This window comes from Aureobasidium melanogenum (genome assembly GCF_000721775.1).
Source record: "Aureobasidium melanogenum CBS 110374 unplaced genomic scaffold scaffold_19, whole genome shotgun sequence".
NCBI classification, from domain to species: Eukaryota; Fungi; Ascomycota; class Dothideomycetes; order Dothideales; family Saccotheciaceae; genus Aureobasidium; species Aureobasidium melanogenum.
Window position 1 is genome coordinate 85,152 of NW_024470071.1, and position 24,059 is coordinate 109,210.

Sequence of the window (24,059 nt, forward strand, 5' to 3'; positions counted from 1 at the left end):
GATAATATAGTATTACTACATATATTTAGAGTTAAGAGATTAAATTAAGATTTAGTAAAAAAAAAAGTTATTATTAATAATAAGAAGGACTTTCCCTTTTTACTTATAGGCATTTCCTATAGGTATTATATAGCTTAAAACTCCTTCCCTTCTACTCTCTAAGCCCTTCTTAAACCTTCTATTACTTCTCTAATTACTTCTTTAACGACTTACAGCTATATCTCTAACTATGCTTAACTATGCTAGGTCTAGAAAGCTTTTTTAAAAGGTAGATAGGGCGACTATTTCCTCTAGTTATATAACTCTTATTCTTATGCTTCTCTTCCTTAGTAATTATAGCATCTAGCTTTATAACGTTATTAATATTAAAGGTGTACTTAGCACTCTTATCTTACTAGTAGTAGTTATTATAAATATTATTAAAGTAGCCCTTTAGAACTATATAGAGTTATTACTTCTTATTAGATCGTATAGGCGTATATAAAAATACTCTTTTTCTTACCTTAAAAGGACCTCTACTAATAGTATTATTATGTATCTTCTCCTTATACTAATTATAGCTATCTTCTTTTCCCTTATCGTTAGTACTATACTATTACTACTTACTACTAATTAGTTAGCTTTTTTTAATACTATCTAGCTTACCTACCTATATAAACTAAGAAGAGATAAGTAGTGCTTTAATATAGCATATATGCTAGAGATACTTTAGTATACTTAATTAGTTATAGTAGTAGTAGAGAAGAACTATGTTTTTACTTAGTAGCGCTATTACCTCTTTCTAGGTGTTATTAAGATAAAGACTAATAAGCTTAAGCTAAATCGTATAGGTTAGTAAGTCGTAGTATAGCTAGGTAATACTACTTACTTAGTTACCTCTAATATTAATAAAGCTATCTTTGTCGATATCTAAGCTATTACTATTAACTATCTAGTAGTATAGTTAATGTATATAATTAGTATTATTAAGAATATAGAAGAATAGAAGCAGCTTAAGTAGTAGTAAAAGAGAGATATTATAGAAGTAGTTATATAGAGGTATAAGATATAGAAAAAGAAGATTGTATAGAAGAGAGAATAAATATAGTACCTTCCTAATTAAAGTAATAGTAGTTATATAGGCGTATAGATTAGAGTAGCTACTAAAGTTGTTATTTACTACTTAGGTAAAATTAAGTAATAACTTAATAACTTATATAAGTTATATAATTTTAAAGGAAGTATAAAAAATAAGGAGAGAAAGTAAGGAGTAGTTTAAATACTAGTTATATAGGCTAGCCTAGAAGTAGGAAGGAGGATAGAAAACTTAGAGCTTAAGAAAGGTAAAATGATTATATAGTAAAAATTATTTTAAGTGCTAGAGGTTCTAAGAGTAGGATAGAGGGCTTCTATAGAATAGGAAATATACTATTAAGCAATATACTTTAGAGTAGAAGAAAAATTCTTATAACATACATACTATACTTTCTACTCTCTTAAAGAGTAATATAAAGAAACTATATAAGGATCGAGATTCTATATATTAGGCTACTAGAGATATTTAGAAACAACATTATATAGCTAAGCCTCTTAATTAAAAGAGTAGTACTTAAGAAAATAAGGGTATAAAAAAGTCTTTAGTCTTTAATCTCCTTTCTATCTATTATAGCTATTTCTTTCTACTTTTGCTTACCTAAACGATTAGATAATAATCGTATAGCTTAAGTAATAATTTGTATATAATATTTAATAAGTAAGAAAGAAGATCTATTACTATAATATAAAACTTTGTTTAGCTCTTTAATTACTAAGTCTCTCTCTTTTCTAGCTTTATAATATATATCGTATATGCATGTAAACAGTTAAGTAAACAAAGAAAATATTATGCCGGCTATTTATCATGTCCGTGCAGAAGTTATGCACACTAAATAATTTTGTCACACATTTAGCTATCGACCGCCGTACTATACCTAAAGAGGAAGTGTTCGCGCGAGATGAGCACGGACAGCGGCCGGCGAGATCCTCCGACTTCATGCGAACTCATCGTCGGCGAATTCAACCTTCTATCATGAGTGTACAGCCAAGATGTAAGAAACCCATCAGACCGTAAAAGGAAGTGTTCGAGCGAGTCTCATAGTTGTTGTCTCAAGGTAGGTCTTGCTGTGCAGCTCGATGTAAGTATAAAGAGACCGGTGGCATGAGTTCCCCTTTGTCAGCTTCACCTACATCCTCGTTTTTGCACTTGCTATCCTCCATCTTCTTGCTTCCGTCTACCTAACATGAAGCTGTCTCTATTCTTTTTCTATACGACTTTGACGTCTGCAATCGTCGTCCAACCTCCACTTGGAAAGTATGGTGTCGCAACCACCATCATGGAACTCGTGGACACCTCGCGGAACGACACTTATGCTACCAAACCGGAACCTCGACGTATCATGGTCTCTGCCTACTATCCAGCCGCTGCTTCGAAGAAATGCCAGCCCGTCATGCTCTCATACATGCCTCCTGCCACCGCAGCTGTCTACGACAAGATCTACGCACCCATCGGGATACCCAACGGCACATTCGCCTCCTTCGAACTTTCCACTTGTGCTTTCAACCGCAGAGATCGCAGTCGCGGTCCTAACAACTTCCCTATCGTCATTTTCTCGCCTGGTCTGGGCAATTCCCGTCTTTTGTATGGTGCAATGGCTCAATCTCTGGCTAGTCATGGTTACGTGGTTATTACCATTGATCACGCCTATGATGCGAATATCGTCGAATATCCCGACAAGTCTATTGCACTTGCAGTCGATATTTCAACTACTGAGCAGATTACAGCAGACGTGCTTGTTCGCCAACACGATATTTCTTTCCTGATTGACCAGTTGCACAATTGCTCCATCAGGAACCAACTCTTCCACGATATCGCAAGCATGAGGTCTTTGGACAGAATCCTTATGATGGGACATTCTCTGGGCGGTGCCACAGCTGCAGCTGCAATGCTTGCTGATCAGCGTATAGTCGCTGCTGTCAACCTTGATGGAACTATGTTCGGCGATGTCTTAAATGATGGCTTGTCTTCTCCATTCATGATCATGAGCCATGCGGGCAAGAATCTGAGTACTGATGCTTCTTGGAACAAAGTCTGGCCCAAAGTCACGGGCACAAAGGTTGCTGTTACGCTTAATGGCACTGTGCATGGTTCTTACTCTGATCTGTCTTTGTTGGCTAGTACTCTGGGATTAGAGACAAAGGACGATGCAAAGATTGGAGAGCTGCTGGGTACGATGAATGGAAAGACAGCCATCGAGAATGTTAATGGTTTTGTTGGACAGTTCTTTGAGTTTGCGAGAGGACTGTCGAAGGATTTGCTACCGAGAGATATGCCTGAGAAATTTCCCGAGGCAAGAGTGCTGGACAAACATGTTCATAAGTAGAGAGAATTTGAATTGCCAAGAACAGATATGGTAGAGTGTACACGTATCACAGTGCGAAGATATGGAGTACGGGCAGGTGGAATACCTCTAATTATACCGTTGCCGCTCACTCTGTGGTACGGCCACAGCATACTGTTGCAAGCTTCAGATTCACAACGTCCTTACAAAGAACCCCACCTGCAGCCTTGTCCATGTTAGACTTGCCGACGTTTGATGTCCAGGTTCCAAACAAGATGTTGTTCTCCTTCTCCTTGCGCTCAGAGAGTGAACGAGCATAAGGAGGTCAGCCTGTCTGCGTCGAGTCGCCGTGATGCTTGTGCGTAACAGAAACACACAAGAGGTGACGGATCCAGAGCACACGGGGCAGGCCCAAGTACTCGCGATAGTTGGGGTCGTCTGTGTAAAGTTGTCAGATGAACTCTGCAAAGAGGCTCTGGGTATTCTCGATTGCTATTTCCAACTTTAGCTCAAGTTGTGCCAATAGAAGCGAACGGAAGGAAATGCTCCAGGGAAGGAAGACTTACTGATTTCATGGCGGTTGCAGACAGTGCGCATTCTCTGTAAGCGCGTGTACATGAATATCGACCGGCATGCCCAGCTCCAGTCGCGAGGCATGTCTGAGAATTCCGAGTTCTCCTCGCGGATCTGAGGAGGACCATCGGGCCCCTTCTGCAGACGGATGCCAAATTTAGTCTCTATCTCGCGGAAAACATCGGAAAGGCGTTTGATGGTCTCGCCATCCCAGTCAGAACTGTGCGATCCACATTTATAGGGAAGCAAGCGCCACAGTAGGAAGTTCCAAGGTCCATCCTCACCCGGAACAGGAATTCCGGCGCGCCAATCGGCCTGATCGGCCTCGAGATCGTCTGGGTCTCTGCCTTCAAGACATGCATTCTTGATAAAGGGAGTCTTGGAGGTGATAATGTATAGATCGTTGCAGATCTTTTCGAGGTCCAGCTTCTCGAGCTTGCTGTGGGTCGCCAGGGGATTGTAATTGCCAAGTTCGACGAGGAAGCCGAGAAGCTGGCGCTGCTTCAGATAATTAAAGCCTGGAGTCGACATGGCAACATTCATGGCAGTATGGACCCTCATGGTGCCATCATGGCTCATGCCACAAGGCTCTGTGGCATCCACGGAAGGAATGAATGAGTCGCGATGCATTTGAACTTCGTTGTCGCGCATCTGTCGAGAGATCTCGGCAGCGTAGTCGTCGGTCCAAGCGTTACTCTCCAAGTAGTGATCACTGATTCCTTCGACCATGTCGTTCAGTCTGCTCTTTTCAGCTCCAGATTGATGGTCCTCGCCAGGTACCTTGCACTCCCTGTCGTGGTTTCTGCGGAGGGAGGACTTCATCAAAGTCTCACAAGTGTCGTCGCCAGAGCCAGTGTCAGCCGCGAGTTTCCTCTTGCACCGCTTGCAGACACGAGCAGCATTGTGCATCACAAGGGATGGGCACAGTTTTTGGCGCAGGTATGAGTTGCAGTGTTGAAAAATTTCGGACGACATCTTCTCGTCATAAATACAGGCAGAAACTTCGTCCTGTCCTGTGGGAACCTGGGCATTGACCCAGTCAGCGGCCTCCGCAAGGTATAGGGCTGCTACGCGAAAGTCGCCGCTACCTCGGAAGTGCTTGGCCCCGACAACAAGTGGTATAGAGGCTAGTACGCCATTGAGAGTTCTGACCATGGCAACTGTAGCCCCTGTATGATTGTGCTTGGTTCCAACTTCCGATCGAAAGTATGCATGTTAATGGCTGCCTGAAAGTTATGAGATTGACTTTCTTTCACCAAATGCACATAGCCTCCATAGCGCGCATACTGTCTTGATAAGGAGGAATTGCGTTGTTTGTTGCATTACCTATTGGAATCCATTGGGATATGCAAGCTGTCTTTCCGGCCTTTGAAGAAGCGGTAAAGTTGTTACGTTCTTGATTTACATAGCGGTGACAATGAAACTTGCAAACACCAGTTCCGATGCCAGATTGAATTGCCCCAGGATATGAATACTGATTGGTTAGTCGGAACTCATATCTTGGGCTTCACTTCTGCTTGGTCCCGTCACTTGAGGCCTTCACTTGAGTCGATTGGAAGGAGCGATCAGGGACGCCGCGTATAAGACCCACATCGTTTGACACCAGTCACCATCCCAATAACAACAACATCAGTTCTGAACCTTGTGCACCACCTTCGCCTGAGTGCGCCTATACAAAGCCGTGACCAGATCAAGGCAGATATACGCTTGTGGTATCGTGAGTGTGTGCGACAGGTCGTTTTCCCTGCACGAGCAATTAATCCTGATTCGGAAGTGAAGCTGGAGTCGTGTAATCGCTCTTCCCCCTCATTCAACTCTGCGCAAGCATACGATTTTTTCCTATCCACCAACACTTCGTCAGAACAATCCATTGCCACCACCTACCTCTCAACATCATGGCATCGCAGAAAAACGGTCAGATGCTTTCCACTCACCAGAATGAAAATCCTGTCGAGAACGACACTGCGATCCCCGACACTACTCAAGACGCTACTTTCATTCAAGATACCGCAATGCATACCGCCGAGGCCGCTGGTACCGCCGAGGCCGCTGGTACTTCTGTCTCTTCCTTCGAGCACCGCGGCTACGATTACAAAGGCTATCCTAAGCCCGGCGAGAATGATGATCTTCCGATGTATCCCGGCATCCATCACAACGCCAACGAGAATCTCGAAAACGCGTTCAAGAACAACTTCGCCGACATGATGGACATGTTCGACAAAGGCGACAGCGAGGCCGCCGAGGCCATAGCTACCGAACTGCTGCTCTGGGGAGATCTTCCTTGTCTCATTCGCACCTACGCACACATCGTAAGTAAACCTCTTCGCCTGTTGCTGGCTTTTCTCTACTCTCACTGACACAACCAGGTTCTTGCTTACGGTCCCACGGACAACCTTCTTCATGCTTCCAGGGCCGTCGAAGAGGCTCAGCGGGGCCTTGCGAGATACGGCGATCAGGGAATTGGCAATGAGTTGCTCACTGTTGCCAAGCAGACGTTGGAAGCAGTCACAAAGGCGCGCAGCGAGGCCATCAATACTGGCAGTGCTAAGGTAGACGCTGAGCAAATGGTAAATTCCAGCGCGCATGACGAGAACAAGACACTGCTGACGCCAGATAGGAGGTTGACCAGCACGCCGAGAACAGCCAGGACACATCCACCTGACACCTGTCTGTCACGGCGCGGCGCGGAGGGAGGGAAGAGGGTAGTAGAAGTGCATGGAACCCTATAGGCTTACTCCATATTTGGTATTTCAAGAGTCTCTCATTACCTTTGTTCTTCAAATTCTTGTGTATGGTGCAGATGACGATGGACGAGAGGAAGGACGGAGAGCGCCCGACTGGCGCGTCACATTCGAATCCGACGGTTGTTCTTCGGTGCGACCGAAATTCCGTAACTTCCACTGTACTCCGACTATAGCAAAGAGCATCTCTACACTATGAAAAGAGACAGTTTTTGGAAAGCAGAGGTGTATCCATAGAGCCGACAACTTACTGCCTCTCGGTGGATAGCATTAACTTTCCTATTACTATGATGCATTTCTATAGCTATACACGTTACATATGTTTGAACACGGGAAGGTTGAGTATTGATTACACTGTCATTGAACATTTGAGATTCACTAGAGAAGCATGCAAGTAGACAATGAAAGAGTGAAGGAAAGTTCTGGTTAATCTGATGTAGATTGTGGTATAATTATGTCATGATAAGATTACAAGACTGGGTTGGTAGCCATGATATCGTAACAAGTGACTCCCAAGAGAATACACTTAGTGGGAAGTCTGTCCACCCTTCTTTCCAGCCTCAGATGGATCCACCTTGCCGCCAGCGAACTCTGCATTGGTGTCAGTGAGTGAAGAGATCATGAAGCCGAAGGTGAATACTCACGTCCGTTGCCGCCGGAACCACCGGAGGAGCCAGTGTCCTCAGAGCTGCCGCCAGAGGCGTGACCGCCCTCCTTGCCTGCCTGGTGGGGATCAACCTGGCCCTGGGCGAACTGGCCGGTACCTAAGAGAAGGTATGATTAGTATCATCTCACAAGATGGACAGATGGGAACACCACGACTTTGCAAAACAATTGTACCCAGTTCTGCACTAAACGCCGCCCGGGACGATGTTCTGATGAACGCCGTACTGGCCTTGTGCCAGACTGAGACAAGATGCCGTCGCTAGTCATGGTGTCTGTGCCTTGGGCTTGACTTACCGACACGCTTGTCCTCGGTACCGTCCTGCTTAAGGCCTCCGTGCTCTTTAGAATATGTCAGCTAAAGCTGCTCTGGAGTGAGGAGGGAGGCAGAAGTGCATACCAGTGGGCTTGTAGGTTCCAGACATGTTGATAGATTGAATAAAGTAAAGACTTTGTTCTGAAGTAGTGTGATGTGAAGTGAGATTGTGCGAGAAGCTGTAAGATCGAAGTGGTTTTCTGATTGATGATGAAGAAGGAGAGGTAGAGGCAGCAGAGGACGAGGTACTTATACGTCTTTCTGCCATCTTGTTCGGCGCTCGCTTGCAGCCATGCAAAGTGTCGTTCTTGCTCGGTTTCGTCAGAAGGGCGCAAGTAAGATGAGCTGATGATGCGAGATGGTGTAAAGGATGAACGTGCAGCAAAGCGTTAGGTGGAACGGGTAGCTTTCCCCACAGATCGTGCTTGCGTCGTACCTGAGTAGATCGAAGATCTGGTCATGGAATGACGCTTATACAGCTGATCTTCTACCGAATACAGCGTTAATTGATCTCCTAAAACGTGTCATAGCCGTGATGAAGCCCCGCGTTTGACGGAGCGAATTCGATCCTTTGTTGACAGGGTAAAGTAATCTCCTATAGCATGCTGCGGCTCGTTTTGAAGCCAGTGAACGAGTGGAATCTTCTCTATTGCTCTCAACGCATGTTTCCTGCTCAGCATACATAAATTTCAAGCTTCTCCTGGTTGTAATGGTCCGGTAATCTTTCATCATGATCAGATAACGCCATCAGGGTTGTTTCTGTTTCATTGTGGCAAACGACGCTATTACGTTCCCAATCGAGCGTGAAGTGGTTTCGCGATCGCGGCTCTGCACGCGCCATCATGACGCGCCTCGACCGAAACAGCCCCAGAAAACAACAGTGTCAACATCATCAGAGCCGCACGTACTCCACCCGTTTCTTCCAGATCTCATTGAACAGTTTGAACTCAATCGCTTCTAGTCGTTTCTTCTTCAGCCGCGTCGACTATGAACTTGCAATTTGGGGTTTAGTGCGGCGTTCAAACTCCACTATTGACCTGACGATATAGCCCCTCGTGATGTTGTTTGCGTGGTAAGTGCTTCATGCAGGGGCCTGAAGCTTCTGGATGTGTTGTCGTTTGACATCATGAATCGTGGTCGATCTGTTTACTATTGGCAGGACGTGCTCGCGGGAAAGACAATGAGCTAGCAAAAGACAGATGCAATCATGCAAGCGTCTTTGTCATGCGATCCTTTGGAGATGTAGCGGTCATGGTCTGTTTGCTTGAGGTGATTTCAAGCGACATGACGTTCGGCGGTTTGGCGATGAGGTGATTAGTCGTCTGCCTCGTACAACACGAGGGCACTGCTGCCTTGGGTTGATGGAAGACTTGCATTGTACAAGCATGAAAACCAGCAATGCAAGAAAGAAGCAGACCGCTTTCCTACACGTTTCCTGAATTGCAGCCTGCAGGCACTACAACTGGATCGCTTTGTGCTTCTTGTGAAGCGGAAGCGACGATGAGCCTGCAAAGCGCTGACAGTTCCTGAACGCTTGCCCGCGCGGCTGAGCCGACCGCCCAAAGAGTGTCCCAATCCTCTACGAGCTGCACAGTCTTCTTCTGCTGCTGCTTGGCAATCTGACTTGAGGTCGAGTCAGTCGACGAGACTGCAGGAGCTTCTGCTCTGCTTAGGTCCTCGATTTTCTGGCGGAAGCCACGAGAGGTCGGTGCGTCAGAAAAGAGTCGCAATTGCGTTACAGAATCTCAGAAACACATTGATCAGCTAAGTATCTCAATTGGAGCGACAGTGGGATTGTTCGACACTGCTGCTCTACAAAGTTGAACACTCCAGCCGCACACTTTTGGCTTCAGCCGCAGAATGCGGCTGAACGAAACTTCTCGCTGGTCGCCAACGTAGAACTGTGCGGAGAGAATGCACCCCTCATACCCCTCACTGAGGAGAAAGACAAGTCCGGCGGACAAACACAAGTCCACTCTACCCCTCCTCAACCAGCGCTACATAAATGTTATTGGTTTCGCAGTCTCGAGCAATTGCTAATTATCAAGCATAGAATCTCCAGAATTGCCAAAACAACATGCCTGGCAAAAACTACAAGATCGCTTGTATACCTGCCGACGGTATTGGACCGGAAGTCATCAACGCGGGCGTCAAAGTGCTCGAAACATTGAGTGCGGCGAGCAAATCATTCACTCTAGACTTTGAGCACTACGACTGGAGTTCTGAAACATACAAGAAGACTGGAAAATACATCCCCGACAATGGACTGGAAGAATTGAAGAAGCACGACGCAATTTTGTTTGGTGCTGTTGGAGCTCCTGGTAGGCTTCATTCACCTCTGACGCGATCAAGAGTGGGAGAGTGAGGGCTGATTTATGTTACAGATGTTCCTGATCACATCTCACTTTGGAGTCTGCGTCTCGCAATCTGTCAAGGCTTTCAACAATACGCCAACGTGCGTCCATCCAAAATACTCCGAGGCACCGAGTCACCTCTCCGCAAAGCGACAACCGGCGACTTAGACTGGGTCATCATCCGCGAAAACAGCGAAGGCGAATACGCAGGCCAAGGAGGTCGCAGTCACAAGGGCCAACCTTGGGAAACAGCCACCGAAGTCAGTATCTTCACTCGACACGCGGTGACCAGACTCCTCAAATTTGCGTTTGAGACTGCACAGAAGAGACATAAGAAACATATCACAGTGGTTACGAAGAGTAATGCGCAGAGAAATGGTATGGTCATGTGGGATGAGATTGCGGCCGAAGTCGCGAAGGAGTTTCCGGATCTCAAGGTGGAAAAGATGTTAGTGGATGCTATGACTTGTCGTATGGTGTTGCAGCCGCAATCGTTGGATACCATTGTCGCTACAAATCTTGTAAGTTGCAGAAATTTTTCACACAAGACAGAAAAACTGACTTGGATACAGCACGCAGATATCCTCTCCGATCTCGCCGCAGCACTCGCAGGGTCCATCGGCATAGCACCAACGTCCAACCTCGACCCCACACGCCAAAACCCCAGTATGTTCGAGCCAATCCACGGCTCCGCTTTCGACATCACAGGAAAAGGCATCGCCAATCCGGTAGGCACGTTTTGGACTGCGAGTGAAATGCTACGGTGGTTGGGCGAAGAAGTCGCTGCAGAAAGATTGCTCGAGTGTGTGGAAAACGTGTGTGGGAATGGTATCCTGACGCGTGACCTGGGTGGTCAAGCAACCACAAAGGAAGTGACTGATGCAGTATGCGAGGAGATCAAGAAAAGCTATGCATAAATGCATAATGTCGAGTTGTATGAAGCATTTCTCCCTAGAGACAGCTGAAACCCAGCAAGCGGACTCGGAGCCCTTAGGCTCGGTTAGCCTGACCTTTTTTACCCATCATCCACGGCCCAGACTCCTTGTTCTCCAGCACAATCATGTTCAATCTCTTCTCATAAGCCTTGCGACTTGTCTCCTGCGACGTCTTCAACATAGCCCACCGTAGATATGGCAACCCTTTGAGATACTCATCTACACAATCAAGCAGCCAACCTCCCAACCCATTACCTCTATACTCTGGCAACACATAGACATCTGTAATGTACCCAAATGTCACCTTGTCGGTGACCACACGCGCAAATCCAACCTGAGTACTGTTCCCGTCTTCGTAGAGGCCAAAGCAGACTGAGCTAGCAATGGCCTGTCTGAGCTCATTTAGGGGTAGGCGAGTTGTCCAGTACATCCAATCGGTATCGAAAACATCGTTGATGGCATTGAGGTCAAGAAGAGAGGGATCGGTGGAAATGCAATGTGTGCCACGCTCCCACCTCTGATGTACTGAATGGTTTGAGGTCATTGGTTGTGGCAGGAGTTGGACAGGATGTTGTCGGCCCAGAAGAATTTCTGCAAGAAAGAAGTTCTAGTCATTGATGAGATGTGTGCTTGTACAGCTCCTGATAGAAAGCATTATGTGACTCATTTCATAGGGCTTGCCGGATACGAAGGTTGAACGTGTCAAAGCTGTACTGGCGTATCAATCCCTGTACCTATTCGAAAGCAAATCTACACGTCAAAAGATAACAATTCACTTCACGTATCGAGCGATTGTTGCCTCAAGGCTGAGAATGCTTTGTAATCTTCAGGTAAGCAGAGGAGGATGATGTAGCTTGGCATGGAGGGACAAACAAGATGCCCCGCACTCAAGCTCCATCTGCAGCATTGAACCAGATAGATAAATACTCGCTGGACCATTGCAAATTATCAAGATCACAGCAATCAAATCGCATCAAGCAATATGTCAGACATCAAACCCTATACCATCTCAGTTCCACAGGCGAAACTTGATCGCCTGCAGCAGAAACTCGCTGTTGTTGACCTGCCAGATGAGCTCGATGACGCAGGCTGGGATTACGGCGCATCTCGACCCGAAGTCAAGAAACTAGTCACTTACTGGCAAAACGATTACGACTGGCGCAAGCATGAATCAAAACTGAACGAGCTGCCAAACTACGTGACTGGTATTAAAGTCGATGGGTTTGGCGAGCTGCAGATACATTTCCTCTATCAGAAGAGTTCGGTCAAGAATGCTATTCCTCTTCTCTTCTGCCATGGATGTCAGTAACTCCAGCATCGATGCATCAGAGAATTTGCTGATGACGAGATAGGGCCCGGAAACTTCACTGAGGTGTCGAAGGTGCTGCCTTTGCTGGCTGACACCAAAGACGACGCACCTGCTTTCCACGTTGTCGCACCTTCGCTTCCCAACTTTGGATTCTCGCAGGGAGTCAAGAAGCGAGGATTCAGACTCAAGCAGTATGCAGAGGTCTGCCACAAGCTCATGTTGAAGCTGGGCTACAAGCAGTACGGTAAGCACACCCTCGTCCTAGTGCTTCATGCAGTTACTGACACTGTGCAGCAACTCAGGGTGGAGACTGGGGTTTCTGGATAACGAGACTCATGGGCCACCTCTACCCAGAAGCATGCAAAGCTTCACATGTCAACATGACCCCACCAGCCATGGACGCTGACCTCACTGCTGCCCTCAACGACAAATCTTCGTTCAGCGAGCAAGAGTATCAAGCTCTACAACGCCTGGCCAGATTCCGCAAAGACGGTGCGGGCTATAGCACCGAGCAAGGCACTCGGCCTCAGACTCTGGGTTATGGACTCCAAGACTCTCCAACTCTTTTGCTGTCCTGGATTCTCGAGAAGCTTCACGAGTGGACTGACAACTACCCTTGGACACCCGACGAGATCCTGACTTGGGTGTCTTTGTATTGGTTCTCTTCTGCTGGACCTGCAGCCAATGTTCGGATCTACTACGAGGCCAGGCATGATGCACAAGGCGGCGATGACATGAGTGTCTTGGCGGCAGCGACTGGTCATGTTCCGCATGTCAAGCTAGGCGTCATGTACAACTGGAAAGACATGGAGACGTCTCCGAAAGCGTGGGTGAGGAAGATAGGACCTGTGGTGTTTGAGAACGAGCATGACACCGGTGGTCACTTTGCTGCTTGGGAGAAGCCTGAACATCTGGCTAAAGATCTCAAGGACATGTATCGTAAGGGCGCGGAAGCTGCTCAGGTCTTGGGCGATGCGAACGGCTACGACGGTTGATGGAGCATCTGCAGGTTCAGGTGCAGCTCGTGGTGACGCATGGATCCAGCGAGATCATAGATAGGTCAAACATAGCAGTATCACTATATCCTGGGAGTGAGAGTACAGAATAATGTATGATATGGTTGCGTCAAGCGACTGTTCCCAACTTGCAATCGAAGCCTGCGCCCGGGCCACCTGAGCTCCTTGCTGCGGCTTCTCATTTCTAATTCCATCTCATAATGAGAAATTCTTCTGTGACTTCCATCATGTTGGTCGAAACGAATGATTTCTCATGATGCTTGGAATCCACTTGCTATGAGTCTCTGTATAGCTCGCTCTTCTCATACTGACAGCGGCAATGTGCAAAAGCTGCGCAAAAGTCGCAAGAAAGAGCTGAAATCATGACAGCGCGTCATCTGCTTCGACATTCACCTGCTGCTTCTGAGATATTGACTAAATGGACTTGTGAACATCGGGACAGCCCATATCCTACTGCTGCCGAGAAAGAAACTCTACGAGGACTGACAGGTCTGAATGTACGACAGCTCAATACTTGGTTTGCAAATTATCGTCGGCGGAAGCAAGCTGGACGCCCAAGCAAGGATACGTCGGCCACAACACCTCAACTCGTGACGGACGCAATTGAGAATGAACCAGATACTCAAGCTGTTCCTGAGCAGGAGACATCCCTTTTGCTTCAAGGCAAGAAATTCCAATGCACCTTCTGTACCGACACCTTTAGCACAAAGTACGATTGGACCAGACACGAGACTTCCTGTCACATCCCACTGAAACGCTATATTTGTTGTCCCTTTTCTGCTGTGCAGCAATGCGCAAGCACTGGTAATCAGATCTGCGCCTACTGCGGCCTCACATCTCCGACCTCGGAACACATCGCGTCTCACAATCATGACTATTGTCAATCGAGAGAACCAAATGCTAGGATATTCCTTCGAAAAGACCATCTTCGCCAGCATCTGCGTTCTGTACATGAGTGTGGTATGCTTCCACATATGGATGACTGGCTTCTGGAAGCCGCATGGGTGAACAGCCGCTGTGGCTTCTGTGGCGAGCGCTTTACAACATGGAACGAAAGGAACGAACACCTCGCTAGTCACTTCAGGGATGGTTACCATATGGGTATGTGGAAAGGCTGTAGAGGCTTTGACGGCGCTGTATCTGCTCAAGTAATAGCGGCCATGCCACCATTTCTTATTGATTTGGAACGCCTGCGTCCATTCCCTTTCAGCGCCTCCAATGCAAAACGTGGTCCCGGTCTGCCACAAAACAGGTCTTGGGAGTTTCTCGTGGCGGGATTGCATCGTTTGGTTAAGTATAGAGCATCACAAAGTCGTCCTGTATCAGACCAAGACCTTCAGGATGAAGCCCGGCTCCTGACTTACGGGTCATCCACTGCCGACATTCATACTGCAGCCGACAATCCTGAATGGCTAGATCTGTTCAAAAAAGCTTACAGTCTCGGTATCTTGACGTGTCTTACCGAAGGACAGGAACCTTACACGGCCGAAGACCTTGAAGTCTACCACGATCTTGGAATCGCGATACCTTCCTTGTCGCAAGAGCAACGAACATCTGCCCTTCTTGTATTGTTCCAGAATGATGGACCCATACCAAAGGCATATCGCCGTTTTTCCGCTTCACGTGTTCCTCTGCAGAAGGCGCTGCCTTTTGAAACGATTTCTGGTCCTTGGCCTGATGCAGGTCTACTCGGAGAAATGTTGATCGTTGCGGAGTGGGTGTTCCGAAAGACACTGGGAGCAGAGCTTAGTCTGTCTCTCATCAGAATAGAAACTGGGGATGAGTGGCCTTGGGAGGACGAAAACGAAAGTGAAACTCAGTTTTTCGAAGGATTGCTCTTGCCTTGGCATGCAGACATCCAAAACGAAGACGAACACAGGATCCAAGCTCTTGATTGAAGGAAAGGTATACACCAATGCTAGGCAAACATGATCCATCGGCATTGTATCATGCTTAGCAGATGTCTCGATTTCAAATGTCCCAAGTTCAAACGAGTCTGCCTGCACTATCATTGTCATTTGATCTTGACATTCCATCAAGGGCTGGATCTTCTGAACTTCTTCCATACCGCCTCGTCGGGCCCACAAACATGCCCACTGCGCCGAAACTTGCAGCGAACATGATGACGCCAGTATATAGCACGAGGCCCGACCATGCCGTACCTCCTCCCCACCCTTTGTTCGACCCACCCTCATGGACAAACATCTTCATGATGAAGCCCGAGCCGATGATCGCAGAGCCACGACTTGCGGTCAATATCGCAAACACAAACAGACTTTGATTGTCCTGTGAATCCTGATCACCTACAATCTCGGCTGCAAAGCGAGGTCGTAGTACAGCAAATCCACCTGCCGTACTGCCGAACGCTAGCGCAAAAATGGACAACGACCAGAGAGAGCGAGCAAAGCCCCAGATCAGGAGAGCCTCGAGGCTTGCGCCGATGGTGCTGATGAGCATGGGGATGTAGTAGGATTTGCGCCAGTCACTGTGATTTTGGTCAGTGTGAGGTTCGCATCGACTTTCAGTCAGACTTACGCAAGCCATCCTTGCAAAGGTTGACCAATAGCCTGTGCGAGATTCAAAAGACTGGCAAGCATAGCCGCTTCTGAAGCGGACAGTCCAAGACTGGCTCCAAAAGATGGAAGATATAGGCTTGGGCCGTAATGAGCAATCGCTTGTACCATGGTTGCGAGGAGCATGATCAGAAAAAGTGGTTTCTTTGTAAAGTCAAAGTCTCTCATCGAAGGGGCTGGAGGCTTGGCTGCTTATAGAAAACTTAAATATGATTAACATCGCCATTAACCCTTGGAGGTCTTCGTGCCTCTCTTAGCCCTGGGCTCGCCGGGGACACATTCCTTGTCCAACCTGACGCATCTGGCGCAAGGTGTATTCCCGTCACACTTTTCTTTACCTTTCCTGCAACTTTGACAAGCCACCGATGCATATGATTTACGAGATCTGTTCTTCATCTCGGGGATCTCGTCTTCATCCGATCCCTCATTCTCGACCAGAAGATTCTCAATCCTTGGTTTCTTGACAATCTTCTCATCCTTCTCTGATTCTTCGGGTCCAGATTCCAACCCCTCCATGCTCTCTTCGGCAATCTCATTCAACTTTCTATATCTTGCGCCAAAATCTTTAGGCACTCGAGGGACGAGTCTTGTCTCTACGACCCCGACACTTTTGAACGAGTCCAGAATTTTCTTTTCACTCCAATCTTGCATTACGGTCTGGGACAGAGTTTTCGCAAAATACTTGAGTTGCGTGTGCTGCATTCTCGAGAGATGTTGAGTTTCGTGCAGGTAATGAGGAGGGGAGTTTTCCAGGGACTCAAGAGCTGCCAGAATTCTACTCCAGCGATCGTGATCCCAGCATCCCGAAAATGTGAGGACCGCACGTATCGTGATGCCAAATTCCTCTTGGGCGATCTGAATCTCCAGAGCCTTCGAGGCTAACAAGACCTCGACTTCATTCTCCATGACAGAGAAGCATCCAGAATTGTCTTTCTTGCGGCGACACTCATTGCGAAGATCCAAAAATAATACTGGGTTTTCTCCTTGCATCTGAAGCGCCGATACAATTTTATCCGTTTTACATTCTTCCTCATCATCAGGCTTCATGCAGAATCCCAGAACAAGCATGACTTCTTGACCTCTTAACTCCCTAAACTGCGGGAGGGCACGTCTGATCATCTGAACATCCTCCGGCAGTATTTTGAGGATGTCTGCGGAACGGGTTCTTCTCTTGAATGCATTGATGAGGGGTGCAAATTGATCGAGCCGCTGAAAATGGCGTTGGGTTGGTGTTTCGGAGGACATGTCACGGGATTTACTTTTCGAAGGGAGGGATTCATTTTTGGGTAGAGAAGGCTTCGAGGAGCGGGTTTGCATTTTGGATGATGAAACTCGGAGAATTTTGAATGCACTGAACGAAGAACGACGAGAAGCAAAAATGAAAATCTCGAGAGATTTCATGTTGGAAACTGCAGTCTCCATTTTGGAAGTTGCACTCCAAGGACGCTCTTACCCAAACCCACCCTCGAACGGTGACGGCAGAAAACGCCTTCCTGCTTAGAACATGACAACAAATTGTGTCGAGAACTTACGCTGGTCGCTTCAACCGTGGCGTAATTATAACGACCATCCACCGCTCCATTCATCTTCAAGGCATTGTTCGCCATTTACCTATCGATGATGGACGCGCTGTATCTTCGCCTGGAAAAAGTCTTGCACGCAACGTGGGCTGCGATTAACCTGCCTTTCTCTTGTCTGCGTTTCGCGGGAACGCGCTTTGAACATCCCAACTTCTTTTTTCTGTATTGTGTTTGCCCTCCGATTCAGCTCTTTGTCTTCACTGCAGTCTGGGCCCTCCTCTTTTATCTTACGCCATCGGAACTCGGACGCGTCTCACGGATTAGTCTTGCTCCAGCTGGTCCGGCTCCGTGGGTGGAGACTACAGCCTCCCTACAGGCATGGTGCTTGGCGTTATGCGACAACATCTTTCCAGAGAGCGCGATTGTTTGAGCGTTATAATTGTTGAGAAGGCGTAACGAGCTCGTGGTGATCTAGCAGAGCTTTTTTTTCGAGGCCTGGATGGTTCTGTCGCAGTGAATATCGGACGATACGACAACGCTTCTTGCTGGACACACTGCTATATCACACAGACTCGTGCCTCATTACATTCACCTCGGTGCGAAGTTCTGTATACGGGATACGGTGTATCTATGTTGTCGCCGGCTCTGCTTACCTATCCAGGTCTCTCGAGACGATGCTTCTGACAATCAAACTTTCGTCTCGAAGGATTGCCAAGGGTCACGTGCTTCACAACAACCTCGCCGACGATACCAGCGCGCGCAGCATTCCGGCCTCTTGGCACATAACGAAGCCTCGAGAGGCAAGAAAGCGAGGACAAATTCCGGCCATGGAGAACATCAGTTTCGTTCAGGCCACATTGCAGAGCTCTTATGGCTCACACGATGAGTGCCACCGGTCAGGAAAGCTCCAGCGTCCTCTGCAATATGACAGACGTAACCTGACGAAAAACGTCCTAATATAGGCGCGTTGTCGATGTTGTATACCATATCGACCTCGTCGTCGACAGAGCGATGGTAAGTGGGTCTGAGGCCGGAACGCCTTCCTCGTTCAGAAGCATTCTGTCCTTATCAGAGGAACTCATTCCGGCCACAAGAACAAAAGGGCTTCGCTTCGCCCACATTCTTCGAATTTCCTTTTTTACCACCCAGAATCATTAGATCTGAATTGCTGCCATTTCTACGCTACCAATCATGCCTGGCATCATTACCCAGCCCTCTTTTCTCTCTATTCCTCATGACCCATCTGAGCTGCCCGCTGGCTCTGACCCTTTTCTCATCACTGCTCAGAATGGGTACCTTCCCACGCAGCTGCCACTTCGCAGACTGCCTGCAGCCTTTGATGTATTGAGCGACATCCTGGATGACATGCCCATTCTCAAGGAAGATGGCAGCGCTGGCTTGCTTGCGACTTTCAAGCTTGGCCCACTGATTGATTCTGGTGCTCTGCCTGACCTCACTGCTGAGATTGATAACCTCGTTGTTCCTGGCACCAAGGAGATAGACATGGCTGCTATTACTGCTGCCTTCCGCGACTACTCGTGAGTTATGTCAGTCGCAAATTCGGTCATGCAGGTGCTAATTTACATAGTTTTGTCGCTTCTTCTTATCTGCTTGAGCCTTGCTGGAAGGTTTACAGCAACAATCCCGCCGACGGCTACGGGCTTGGTCGTCAGATTCTGCCTAAGTGCATTGCTGGCCCACTTGTCAAGTGTGCCGAGATGTAAGTCGTTGCCGACTCCTGTGATATCTCGTATACTAAGACCCGTCAGCCTTGATATTCCTGCCTTCATGTCGTACGCCGCTTCTTACGCTTTGTACAACTACTATCTCGTTGATCCTTCCAAGGGCCATGATGACTACTCCAACCTTCGTCTGATCCGTGCCTTCGAGAAGGGTCTCGATCCCAAGTCCTCCGAAGCTGGTTTTATTCTGACTCACATCCATATGGTCGCACAGACAGGCAAGCTGATTGAAGGAGCTGCCAATGTCGTGGACGCCGTCTCTGCGGCCCGCGACGAGCAAAAGGATGAGCATGCCATTACTGATGCTAAGACCGGACTTCAATCTATTCTCCAAGCCATGACTGTCATTGAAGCCAACATGGAAAAGATGTGGGCCAATTCTCTGCCTAAGGATTATATGACTTACCGCACCTTCATCTACGGCATCACCAACCAATCTATGTTCCCCGACGGTGTCATCTACGAGGGTCAATACGACGACAAGCCTCAATTCTTCCGCGGTGAATCTGGCGCAAATGACAGCATTATCCCTCTTCTCGACCACATCTGCGAGATCCCCATGCCCGAGAACCCGCTCACGCAAATCCTCCGTGAATTCCGTCAATACAGACCCAAGCCTCACCGCGAGTTCCTGACCACTATCCGCGAAAAGGCAGCTGACGTCGGTGTCCGCGACTTCCTCACCAATTCTGGCGACCTCAGCGCTGTGGTCTTGTACTTGCGCGTTCTCGACCACATCCGCAGTTTCCGTTGGCGCCACTGGCAGTTTACTCGCGAGTATATCATCAAGCGCACTTCTCACCCTGTCGCTACCGGCGGCAGTCCCATCATTACATGGCTACCCAACCAGCTTTCTGCAGTCATGCAGTTGATGGAAGATGTGTGCAAGGGCTCTGGGCTTTGGGCGATCCTCGCTGAAGGTGTGTGGACTGGTGGCGGTGCTCAGGCATCCTTGACCAAGAAGGAGTTTGACTTGATCAAGGATATTATGGATAACGCGGTGGATCAGAAGAAGAAGTTGGCAAAGGAGGTCGCTAAGTATTGCCAGGACAGAGGTGTTGATGCCACAAAAGTTTGAGGCGTCATATCGCGGTTCTAGGGTTGTCTTTTATTTGATTTTCCTGTTTTGTTTTATTTTCAGTTGCGCTGGAGGAGTTTTTTATTTCTCCTGGAAGTTTTCTTCTTCCGCGCAACGCATCTCGCTTGACTTGGTATTTCATCGTAGTCTCATTTCCTATTACAGCTCCTTCTTTGCATCTCAGCAGACTAGTGTGATAAATTTGGCCTTGATAAAGTTCTCTCTTGTATTTGGCCGTTTTAGGGCTCAGCAAATTCGCCGCTGTGTTGTGGAGTGGAGTCGACGTCGGACCTCCCTTCTTGAACCGCTCCCTTCAGATCGCAGCAACAAGTCTAGCAGCGACAAGCAAAAACTGGTTTGTTATCGCGTGTGCAAGGTAATTGAGGTAAACCATTCCAAGAATCGTGAAAGAGATGATGGTTGCAACATGCATATAATTAGACAGCAACATCTGTGACGAACCTCTCCGCATGGCAAGATTAGCACTTGAATCACGACTCTCCTCCTCACACAGGTCTACCGACATCAATATGTAGATCAACTGTTCGGCCTCTCAGATCTGTTCTAGCCTCAAGATCAACCCTAAGCTCTCGTTTTAGAGGCATGAAATCATCTTACGCGCAAACCTTGTTATACGAACAGTTTACTACAACCGTTGTAGAGGACAATCGAGAGACGGCAGAGTATTGCTATACATATGCTCTACATCTTGGAACTTCTCGCTTTCTTTCCTTCTATCTATTTCTGTATTCAACCATTTCCCTAATAACCGTCGTTCTCTCCAACCATGACCATCACCAACACTATTCTCCTACTTCCACTCGTATCTACCCTCGTAGCAGCAGGTCCCTCAGGCTTCGGCCATTACTTCGGTTCGGGTCCAACAGCCGAAAACAACTGGATCCGCGTAGCAAACTCGACACTCGTTGTCCCTGCTGCACCCTCACCTCAAAAAGGTCTCTTGTCCTTGTGGGTGGGCATGGGTACTAGCAACGGCGATCTCATCCAAGCGCTTGTGGAAAGCTACAACGATGACATAGATACGGGATGTGGTGTCTTGGATGGGGATTGGTGTGCTTGGGCGAGTACTTTGGTAACGGTGAACTCACAAGGAGGGCAGGCACAAGAGGGCGGACAGGAAGTTGTCGCACAAGTTGGCGATGAGGTAACGATGAGTTGTAAGTTGCTTGTCGATTCTATTGTCAAGCCTAGATGAATCTACTGATGCAAGGCAAAGACATGTATAATGACGACACCGGCAACTACGATCAATACGTTCTGGTCAACGATAAACTCGTCTCCAACTTCTCGACCTGTAAGTTGCTTGAGTCTATGACTACTTTCAGCATACCTAACGTCGCTCGCACACAACAGCATCAGGACACGCACTAGGTTGGGGCACAGCAGAAGAATGCAACCAAGCAGCACCAGCATACCCATGCGGTCTCACACCCACCCACTCCTGGATCAACACCGTTCTCGTTCTCGACTCGCCTCAACCAAATTACTCAGACACCTTTGGCAGTTTCGGTGCTTCTGGCACCTTGACTTCTGTTGATGGCGGCAAAACGTGGACGAGTGAGAACATCACAATTCAAGTTTGGGATTATACGCCAGTGTGTCCTGACGATGATGGATATCGGTTGACGACACTGGACTACAGTGTTTTCAATATCACCTGCAGCGCAAATTACACTGGTGGAGAGTTGGGAACGCAGAAGCTGGGTAGTATTCAGGATTGTGTGACTGCTTGTGATGAGACTGCCAACTGTTTCTTCGCAGTGTGGGATGGTACAAACTGCGGCTTGAAAAGTTCTGTTGCGGAGAAGGTAGCTGGAAGCGGACTGATTGCCGGCGCATTAGTTACAAAAGGCTGCTAAGAGATTAAAGCGAGAACGGAAACAAGGTAATCAAGACATTGCCGAAATGATAACTTCTGCCAAGTTTGCGGCTCCCTGCATCATCCCCTGAGGTACTTCACCGACCGTAGCGAAATATTTGTCCGCGTCCAGGAGATCCTCAACAATCTGCCAATCGTGTACTTTGCCTTGGTAAATTTGAAAATCAACATTTACTCCATCAGCCCTCAAATGATCGACGAAAGCAATGTTCTCGTCTAACAACACCTCGTTAGATCCTATACCCACCCACACTTTGCTAGGCAAGATTTGTGCCCAGGACTGTTTCTCAGGTCGTGGCAGGGCAAAGTTGATGATATGCGGCGCTGTAGCATCGAGTTCATGCGGCATAACTTGAAGTCCGGCCCGAATGATTATATCACGACGCAGATAATCGCTGTCTCGGTTGCGAGTCCAAGAGCCGCCTGTAGAACAACGCAAATCAATCCACGGAGCAATCAGAAAAACACCAGCTCCAGGTTTGGGGAGTAACTTTTCGTCCGCCAAAACCGAAAGTAAGCTCAAGATCAAATGTGCACCTGCAGAATCTCCAATAGGGGCAATCTTTGCGGCATCGATCTTTTGATCCTCTAATAGGTAGCGGTACGCAGCTTTTGCTTGGCTGACTTGAGTGGGGAACTGTGCTTCTGGTGTCAAGGAATAGTCGAGTGCAAACACAGCAACAGATATGCCTTTCTTATCTGCGAGTTCGGCAACACGAAGAAATGGTGCGAGAGCAGAGGCTGGGTGGCCGACCTGATAAGCTCCGCCGTGAATGTAAAAGAGAACCAAGTCTACATTGGATGCCGTTGTAGATTTTCCGGGGCAGCCTTTACAGATCCAGCGGCCGGAAAACTCCTTTCGAGATACTTTTTCGTATAGCTCTGTTTTGTTGTTTGCAAATCGTCGCGACGTCGCGAACTTGGGCTCGGAATCCTTTGTAGTATCTCTCAGAATGCTCATCGGCAGCAAGGGCTGTGCTCTATGCTGCTTGTCAGCGGTCAAGGCTATCTCGGAGGGAAGGTAAGACGCACGAGCGAAGGAAGTTGCAGATGAAGTCGGCTTTGAAACTCAGATCATTTGTTGTCCAGACAGCTCTTCGCAAAAGCACTTGGAAACATGTCCAAGGTAAAAGAGGCAAAAGTGTAAGGCATTGTAGCTTATCCATCAAGGTCGCTGGCCCGACGCCAGGGTTAGGCTCGTGTGTTGACGCCATATTCAACGAGTTTCTCAAATACGTTTTGGTGTCGAGATAAATGAATTTGCAATGTCAAATGGCGAGGCAGATGAGATTTGCTTGGATTCGACTATCTAGCAGTCGGTTCAGCAAGGAGGTTTTGTAGAAATCCATCGCTCCTCAGCTGAACCCCCTCCTTGTCAGATAAGGCTTGTCTAACACCTCGGTTCAGCTTCAGGTCGACCGTTACAAGCCACTCTGCAAAGCTAGTGTTGCAATACGGCGAACGTGTGGGGAAGCTGCACACGATATACGGCCTGTAAAGACAACGATTTGTCGCGAAACTTGAGATCAATGCGGGAAAGAATTGCGCTGCATTCGACGTCGTAAAAGTGGTAGTTCCGTAGTCAAGGCTTGCTGCTGAAGATGGATTGCAAGAAGCCTCGAAGCATGCTGACAGCTTCCCAAGCCACATCGACTCTCCCGAAAGCGCCGCCAAAAATGATCATGCCAGCAAGGGTCTTTGTCAAGTAGCCCATGTAAGCAGGATGGGGTCGAGAACCATCTTGTCCATCAGCGACAGGGATAGAGTACAATCGCACGGCCTCGCTGATCAAAGATGCGCCCTCTACGATGAGGTAGCTGAGGACTCCGACAGCTGCCGTGCCGTAGCTGAAATCTTGATCGGGCTTCGTACTCAAAGTGGCAGCAATAACGACATAGACCATAGCCATCATGGCCAAGGTCCTGACATTCATGCCTGCAGGCAATGGTTTGGGCGGTGCTGGCGGCGCTTGCGGCGCTTGCG

The 24,059-nt window shown here is 47.9% G+C and overlaps 13 protein-coding genes across 13 annotated transcripts; 7 read left to right on the top strand and 6 right to left on the bottom strand.

The window, feature by feature from the left end:
* Nucleotides 1-2,351: 2,351 nt before the first annotated feature.
* M437DRAFT_86570 (PAF acetylhydrolase family protein) lies at nt 2,352-3,398 on the top strand (the record flags this gene model as incomplete). The annotated part of the gene is made up of 1 exon (XM_041028485.1): nt 2,352-3,398. The coding sequence occupies one exon, from the start codon at nt 2,352-2,354 to the stop codon at nt 3,396-3,398; it is 1,047 nt and encodes a 348-aa protein (XP_040877500.1).
* Nucleotides 3,399-3,504: 106 nt separating this feature from the next.
* Nucleotides 3,505-5,084, bottom strand: M437DRAFT_86571 (uncharacterized protein; the record flags this gene model as incomplete). Its single annotated transcript, XM_041028486.1, has 3 exons — nt 3,505-3,648; nt 3,724-3,794; nt 3,923-5,084. The coding sequence occupies 3 exons, from the start codon at nt 5,082-5,084 to the stop codon at nt 3,505-3,507; spliced, it is 1,377 nt and encodes a 458-aa protein (XP_040877501.1).
* Nucleotides 5,085-5,824: 740 nt separating this feature from the next.
* M437DRAFT_68027 (uncharacterized protein) lies at nt 5,825-6,658 on the top strand (the record flags this gene model as incomplete). The annotated part of the gene is made up of 2 exons (XM_041025040.1): nt 5,825-6,238; nt 6,296-6,658. 2 exons carry the CDS (start codon nt 5,825-5,827, stop codon nt 6,656-6,658), a joined length of 777 nt encoding a protein of 258 aa, XP_040877502.1.
* Nucleotides 6,659-7,196: 538 nt separating this feature from the next.
* M437DRAFT_54252 (uncharacterized protein) lies at nt 7,197-7,758 on the bottom strand (the record flags this gene model as incomplete). The annotated part of the gene is made up of 4 exons (XM_041022653.1): nt 7,197-7,261; nt 7,315-7,434; nt 7,631-7,675; nt 7,734-7,758. The coding sequence occupies 4 exons, from the start codon at nt 7,756-7,758 to the stop codon at nt 7,197-7,199; spliced, it is 255 nt and encodes an 84-aa protein (XP_040877503.1).
* Nucleotides 7,759-9,726: 1,968 nt separating this feature from the next.
* Nucleotides 9,727-10,920, top strand: M437DRAFT_86574 (tartrate dehydrogenase; the record flags this gene model as incomplete). Its single annotated transcript, XM_041028487.1, has 3 exons — nt 9,727-9,970; nt 10,034-10,524; nt 10,576-10,920. The coding sequence occupies 3 exons, from the start codon at nt 9,727-9,729 to the stop codon at nt 10,918-10,920; spliced, it is 1,080 nt and encodes a 359-aa protein (XP_040877504.1).
* A 73-nt stretch (nt 10,921-10,993) lies between these two features.
* Nucleotides 10,994-11,482, bottom strand: M437DRAFT_54327 (uncharacterized protein; the record flags this gene model as incomplete). Its single annotated transcript, XM_041022670.1, has 1 exon — nt 10,994-11,482. One exon carries the CDS (start codon nt 11,480-11,482, stop codon nt 10,994-10,996), a length of 489 nt encoding a protein of 162 aa, XP_040877505.1.
* A 438-nt stretch (nt 11,483-11,920) lies between these two features.
* On the top strand, nt 11,921-13,242 carry M437DRAFT_68029 (alpha/beta-hydrolase; the record flags this gene model as incomplete). The annotated part of the gene is made up of 3 exons (XM_041025041.1): nt 11,921-12,239; nt 12,291-12,491; nt 12,542-13,242. The coding sequence occupies 3 exons, from the start codon at nt 11,921-11,923 to the stop codon at nt 13,240-13,242; spliced, it is 1,221 nt and encodes a 406-aa protein (XP_040877506.1).
* Nucleotides 13,243-13,625: 383 nt separating this feature from the next.
* Nucleotides 13,626-15,013, top strand: M437DRAFT_68030 (uncharacterized protein; the record flags this gene model as incomplete). Its single annotated transcript, XM_041025042.1, has 2 exons — nt 13,626-14,946; nt 14,979-15,013. 2 exons carry the CDS (start codon nt 13,626-13,628, stop codon nt 15,011-15,013), a joined length of 1,356 nt encoding a protein of 451 aa, XP_040877507.1.
* Nucleotides 15,014-15,249: 236 nt separating this feature from the next.
* M437DRAFT_86578 (uncharacterized protein) lies at nt 15,250-15,947 on the bottom strand (the record flags this gene model as incomplete). Its single annotated transcript, XM_041028488.1, has 2 exons — nt 15,250-15,748; nt 15,799-15,947. 2 exons carry the CDS (start codon nt 15,945-15,947, stop codon nt 15,250-15,252), a joined length of 648 nt encoding a protein of 215 aa, XP_040877508.1.
* Nucleotides 15,948-16,061: 114 nt separating this feature from the next.
* On the bottom strand, nt 16,062-17,258 carry M437DRAFT_86579 (uncharacterized protein; the record flags this gene model as incomplete). Its single annotated transcript, XM_041028489.1, has 1 exon — nt 16,062-17,258. One exon carries the CDS (start codon nt 17,256-17,258, stop codon nt 16,062-16,064), a length of 1,197 nt encoding a protein of 398 aa, XP_040877509.1.
* A 1,289-nt stretch (nt 17,259-18,547) lies between these two features.
* M437DRAFT_86580 (uncharacterized protein) lies at nt 18,548-20,176 on the top strand (the record flags this gene model as incomplete). The annotated part of the gene is made up of 3 exons (XM_041028490.1): nt 18,548-18,894; nt 18,945-19,076; nt 19,126-20,176. The coding sequence occupies 3 exons, from the start codon at nt 18,548-18,550 to the stop codon at nt 20,174-20,176; spliced, it is 1,530 nt and encodes a 509-aa protein (XP_040877510.1).
* A 787-nt stretch (nt 20,177-20,963) lies between these two features.
* On the top strand, nt 20,964-22,056 carry M437DRAFT_77218 (uncharacterized protein; the record flags this gene model as incomplete). The annotated part of the gene is made up of 3 exons (XM_041026760.1): nt 20,964-21,354; nt 21,414-21,491; nt 21,551-22,056. 3 exons carry the CDS (start codon nt 20,964-20,966, stop codon nt 22,054-22,056), a joined length of 975 nt encoding a protein of 324 aa, XP_040877511.1.
* Nucleotides 22,057-22,086: 30 nt separating this feature from the next.
* On the bottom strand, nt 22,087-23,985 carry M437DRAFT_77219 (alpha/beta-hydrolase; the record flags this gene model as incomplete). Its single annotated transcript, XM_041026761.1, has 3 exons — nt 22,087-23,056; nt 23,109-23,272; nt 23,968-23,985. The coding sequence occupies 3 exons, from the start codon at nt 23,983-23,985 to the stop codon at nt 22,087-22,089; spliced, it is 1,152 nt and encodes a 383-aa protein (XP_040877512.1).
* Between the last annotated feature and the right edge of the window lie 74 nt (nt 23,986-24,059).